This window comes from Prionailurus bengalensis, chromosome B4, assembly GCF_016509475.1.
Source record: "Prionailurus bengalensis isolate Pbe53 chromosome B4, Fcat_Pben_1.1_paternal_pri, whole genome shotgun sequence".
Lineage (NCBI taxonomy): Eukaryota > Metazoa > Chordata > Mammalia > Carnivora > Felidae > Prionailurus > Prionailurus bengalensis.
The window spans coordinates 10,386,646-10,392,645 of record NC_057358.1 but is presented as its reverse complement, the minus strand read 5'-3'; the positions used below and the strand labels follow the sequence as shown (position 1 = coordinate 10,392,645).

General features: G+C 42.0%; 1 protein-coding gene across 15 annotated transcripts in view; it reads right to left on the bottom strand.

Moving 5' to 3' along the window:
- Window positions 1-232: 232 nt before the first annotated feature.
- The window catches only part of CELF2 (CUGBP Elav-like family member 2), an 832,664-nt gene continuing 826,896 nt past the window's right edge, over window positions 233-6,000 (bottom strand). For 11 of the 15 annotated variants that reach the window (XM_043563375.1, XM_043563374.1, XM_043563365.1 and 8 more), the window contains one exon: window positions 393-2,868. In XM_043563375.1, coding sequence (XP_043419310.1) covers window positions 2,741-2,868 — 128 coding nt within the window. In that variant the 3' untranslated portion in view covers window positions 393-2,740. Of the gene's footprint in view, window positions 2,869-6,000 lie in introns of all 15 variants that reach the window. The other 4 variants (XM_043563366.1, XM_043563368.1, XM_043563377.1 and 1 more) reach the window with 1 other exon arrangement.

Below are 6,000 nucleotides of genomic sequence, written 5' to 3'. Positions count from 1 at the left end.
GCGGTTAAAAAAGTGAGACATGGGCACTTATACAATGTCTTACAAAAAACATCATAGAGAAATAACAAACAATAACAATTTCAGGCAACAAGACCACAGGATAGCAAGTTAACAAACTTTTTAACCTCTTTTTTTTTGTTTTTTGTTTTTTAAATATTAGGGATTTATACAAAACACATAATAAAATACCCATGTTATCAAATTACTTCTCACAAGAAACACACTGAAGCTCTAGGAAGGAAGTACCTTTGGAATTTGGCACTATATATTTTCACTTTTTTTCTTTAAAAGAAAAAAAAATCACATTTTGCTGAACACAAACACATCTAAATAGTCCACAATAAAAAAAAAAAATGACATCAATGCTTTACAAGCCAACACAAAACTTATTCTGGAATAGTTTTTTTTTTTTTTTTTCCCCTCACATGAAATTTTTTTTTAAGCAAACATTTTTTTTTGAAATTCTTTAAGTAAACCAATTCTAAACTTGTCTTATCAACAGAGAACATTAAGACCGTAAGACTCATGATGAAGCCACAACTTAATTCACAGAAGCACCAACGTAACACAGTTTACAGTAACCTTTCTCCTGTACATTGAAACAGTATAAAATATAGGTAATTTCATGTGCATTAAACCATGGATTGTCTAACTGTGAGTCAGTTCAGCAAAAGGTGACACAAATAGGTAGCATTTGCCCCAAAACAGGGTAAATATTTTTCTTATACTAATCTACAAAAAGTGGTTCTATATATATATCTTAATGAGAAAGTGAGCCACCTAAAATGGCCTTATCAAAAAACTTTACACTGCCTGAAAAATGTAAAAACTATTACAGACCTCTAGAGACTTAAAATCAGACAGTTTTTTTCTCAAACTGTTTTTGGAAGTAGTCTGTTAGAAACCAACATTCTGTGTCCCTGGACACATATTGCTATTGTTACCAGTGACCGGGAAGAATGCCAATCCCTGTATAATACTTTCAAGTCTGTTTTATGAAAAGAAAAAAAAATAAGAAAGAAACGTTTTTGCCACAGGTTTTTTCTATAATTAATTTGTCTAATAATAAATTTCAGTCTTGCATGAATGCAGCAATGTTTTTCACATTGACTTCCCAGAATTCAATAGCTAGATGAGGTCACATGCAAATTTCAAAGGTCAAACTAGATCAAAGGTCAGTAGGAGAACCAAATGTGATGTGAGGTCAGAAAGACATCAGAAACAATGACGGGACGATGAAACTTTTTTTTGAGACGCCACAGGGACATGCTAGGCAAACGGTGAACTAACGGGCATGAAGATGTCTAGGGAGAAAACAAGGGAGAGTAAAAAGTTACACAGAATCTACGCAGCAGCAACAAAATCACTCTTAAGGGTGCAGGAGAAAAACTAATGCAAATCTTAGGTCATTAGGGAGTCTACGAGCCATTCGCGTAATTTGCATTTCTTACAATCTTTATCCACAGCACAATGGAACCCCAAGAGAATCCATCCGGAGGAGGAGAGGGGATGGATTCTGGGTGTTTTGGGATGGGGGCTGGCAAGGGACAAGGGGAGAGGATCCAGTTTCAACGGATGTAACATATGGGGAGAGTCAGACGACTGAGCTGTAAACTAGATAATGGAAGTTACGAACAAAATAATCAGACAGATACGAACAACGAGAGGATAAAGCATGAACTGTAGGCCTAGGGTTCAACGGTGAAAAAAAGCCCATTCCTAGAACGATTCCTCTAGAGACTACTTCAAAAGGATCTAGCTAGCACAGAGAACTGCTCTTTAGGTACCCAATAAGTTAACAATAGGCAATAAATAACTTCCATTATTTCTGAGGCAGTAAAAATTTTGTACAAAAATAGAAATGCTTTTTTTACAAATAAAATTTACAGGCCTGTGGCTTTCTTTTTTATTTATGTATTTATGTATTATTTATTTATTATTAAATTTATCTTTCAAGAAACATCAAGTATTTTCACTCATTTTTATTTTATTTTTAAACCCTGTAGCTTTAAGAAACAGATCTCTAAATCTTTTTTTTTACATTAATCCTTTCTAAAAACTAAAAATAAAACAACGAAATAGACAACCAGTGTAATAATCTGACCAATAAATGTCATGTTTCTTTGAACCCTAAAATAAAATCCTACTTGTTAAAACAGAACCAAATGTAGTGGAAAGACGTTTGTGGTGTTTTAAGTGCTTCTCCTGGCTTCTCTCTTGCGCTACGCCACCACCTTAACCTCTAAACGGTCGGCGCCCTCCTCGAGGGTGGGCGCGGACAAGGAGGGGTGAATTCTCCAGGCAGTGCTCTGGGGCACCAGGGGTCTCAGAGTTAGAATTGCACATTAGCCTTTGTTTGCCTTTTAAATTCTCAAGATGTCATTTATTTATGTGTGTTTTTCTTAAAAAAAAAAAAAAAAAAAGCAAAACCGAAGAAACAAAAAAACGGAAACAAAACGAAGGTAAAAGGAGATTCAAATTGCAAAACAAAGGAGAATACAGTGGCACAACTGGAAGAGGAGTTTACTCAATAGAAACAAGGTAGCCCGAGTTTTAATTATGGCGAACGGGGACGGGGGAGCGGGAAGGGGACATGGAGGCCTTATTGTAAAAATAACCGTCTCTCTTGGTAAAAGTTGGCAATGTGGTCCTCCTCTGCCTTTCCTGTTGAGAACAGGCTGGCTTGTGGGACTTACCCTAAGAAAGCTAAAATAAGAGCAGGGAGCCTCTGGGGTTAGGATCAGTAAGGTTTGCTGTCGTTTTTGGAGCGCTTCAGCTGGACCTTCAAGCGTTTCATGCCAATCTGAAAGCCATTCATAGCCTGGATAGCAGCTTGTGCAGACACCGGATTGTCGTAGCTAACAAAACCTGGAAAACACAAGGGGAAGGAGGGTGGGAATCAACATGGAGAGGGAGCAGGGCGTCACGCGGTGGCTGGAGAGTTAGCGGAAAGTGGTAGGTGATGTGCACGTCCTGTGGGCTCCGTGCAGCGCCACTCAGCTCACTGCCTACCATGTATGGACACGCGGTGTTTACGGGCAGCACCGGAAATCTCCACTGAGAAGCAGGGAGAAAAGCTGATGCATCACGGCAACAAAACCCGTCTGTGAAAAGCTACATCTCCAACTCCCGGCCTCTTTTGTTTACGGAACCCTTTTGAGAGAGCCCCGGGTTCCCTGAAGTGGTGCTCATGGGAGCATAGGGATACATACTCCAGGGTTCAAAGGGCCCCCCAGAGGCTCACAGGTCCCAACCCAGTGAGGTTTAAAGGCAGGGCTGGTGACGGTGCCCTGCAAAGATCCTGACTTTCATTCCAATTCTCCATCTGTATCCACAGAGCCCATACCCGGTCCTCTGTCGGATGGGGTCAGTTAGTGAATTAACTCTGGAGTAATTTATACTTGGTTTCTAACATTGTGGAGTTATTTCTGGGAGGAACCTAGGGACCCAAGGGAAATGCTGGGCCTTTTTTCCATAGCTCAACTTCCATTTTCAAAGCTCCGCTGAATTCAACAGACTGGAAACCTCTGCCTTGCAACCTCTAAGAATATTAAGAGTGAACAGCTCAGGGCGTAAGAACCACCCTAACAGACTTCCTAGCATCTTTCTCTGTACCAACACTCACCACCAAAATGGCAGGGAGGGCAGGCTTCTGACAAAGAACCAGTGATGCTCTGCAAAGACCCAGAAACAATTCTGATCATATGGTTTGTTCAGACACTGGGGGTGGAGGTGGCAGGATACATGCAAAACTTTCTTTAGTTAATGCCGGTGTAAAGCTGTTGAGCTTGTACTGTCCCTACTTGGGGTTGAAAGGAAGCCTTTATACGGAGTGCATCTTCGCTCTGTAGGGAACGTTCTGTATTAGGCTTCTTCAACGATCTACTATTAAAAGTCTAAAGCTAAAGAGAACATTCCTTTACAAACTAGAGGAGGAAGACAAGGACATAAAATACACCTTCAGCAGAGTTCTCAGCTGATAAAAATGAGCATATGGTGTAAAGCTTTTCCTAGTCAGGCTGTATTGCAAAATGGGGGTATAGATTTTTGATTAAATCTAATTCCTGGTATGGGTGATCTTGAATCCAAGATTTTTGCTATGATTTTCTCCTTTCCTTCTAGGTCTTTATCCAGAAGCAGCAAGATAGTTAAAGAATGGAAATGGATCAAGGGTGAAATGGACAACGAAACCTGGCCACGAGGTTAGTCAGCATGGAAGAATGGGGTACCAGCTTATGACAACTCTGGCCTCCCCTCTCCCTGCCACCATTAGGCTGGCTCACTGAGAAACGCAGGTATGGGATGCTGTAGCTTGTGACAAAAATTGAAAACAGTGCGTAGCATTGCATGCAATTGTCTGCTGATATTCATAGGCGTAGGTTGATTACACACTGGTTGAATAGTTTGTGGGCTGATACAATCTCTTTTCAAGGCTGTACATATTTTCTTAAATTCGGACCCTGAAGCACAATCCCTTTCCAATCTCCAGATAAGCCCAGGACATTGTTTAGCAGTGAGGAGTATAAAAATCTGGTTCAAAACCTTGTGCAGGGAAGCTCCTAACGGTAAGCTACCCAAGTGCACACTCACCCCCTATGTAACCACTTACTTTCCACTTCACTCGCTCACGAACCATCACAAGGGGGTTTATGTAGCAGAAGCCATAGTGTATTGAGTTCAGGCTGACAGCCTTTCCAGTTGGGTAAAAACAGTGACTTTCAGTGGTTGCCATACTAATTCCCCTAAACACAGAGGCTTCAGACCTTGCTGGTTGATAGCACAGAAATTAGAAAGGTGTTATATGATAATGGGGTTTTAGAAGCCGAAACATTGTCTTTAGATGAGCTGCCCATTACCAGCGAGAAGGATCTTAAGTTTGAGTACCACCCCTCCCACCTCGCTGTTTTTGTTGATACCATTCACTTTCATTTGCGTTTCCACTGGTCTGTATCTATTTCGCTTTGTTTTGTACGGCTACTGCCTACTACCCACGTGAATTACTAAAGTGGAGGAATGATTCAGGCAAATGTTCTATTAAACTGGGCCACGACTTGTCAAGTGAATAATATATACTCTTAACATTCTGGCCTCTAAACCACTTTGGGGGCCCAGAAGGGTTCAAAAAGTAAAACACGAAATAGATTTAATGAATGCTGTGCTTTTGCTATAAAACATCAGAGCAAGTAGAGAGCGGGCCTTACTCTCTCAGGGAGGAAACACTGCCCCAGGAGGCAGGGTCTGGGCTCCTTGAGGAAGGAGGTCAAGCCACCGAGGACCTGAGTTTTCCAGCGTTCTCGGAATTCCTGTAACTCCTGTGCTCTGCCTCCACTCGTTCAGTCCCTGCAGATCCTGTCATTGAAAATTCTGGCTCCTGAATCTCAGCACAAGCAGCATTTCATGTGACTGTGAAATACCTCCACGGCCTGCCCCGGGGCTCAAGGAGCTGTGGTGGGCAGCGTAGCCCCAGGCCTGCTGTGACGGGATGTGCATTCTCGTGAGGGTTCATAGGAGTGTATGTGGTGCTGAACAGGAGCCTCCCAGTACGACATGCTACCCAAAGCCACAGTGTTTGAATCCTACCGGACCCAGAAGGGCCTGGAAACCATGGCAAAGGGTCTGTAGTGCCCTTCTGTATCAGGGTAGCCTAAACTACACTACAGTCTGTTAAGTGTATTTCCATCTGCTAAAGCTGGCTTCAGACCTTGGGGCTTAAAGAGATTGCTGCTGCTCTATAGTGAAAGATGATTAGATGTATGGAGCAAGACGCTCTAATAGCACAGGATACAGCAATACCTAATGTATAGGCGTTTAATTTCCCAGATCCTTTTTATATAGCCCCTACCTCTGCTTTTGATTACACGACTTTGCCCAATCTGCTTACATGGATCCAGGAAACCGGGAAACGGCACCACCCAGGGAAGGCCCTATCTGGACGTCTAAATGTTTGCCATTTACATTTTCCTTCCCATGACTCCTCACTTGGGAATGAACTGTGATATT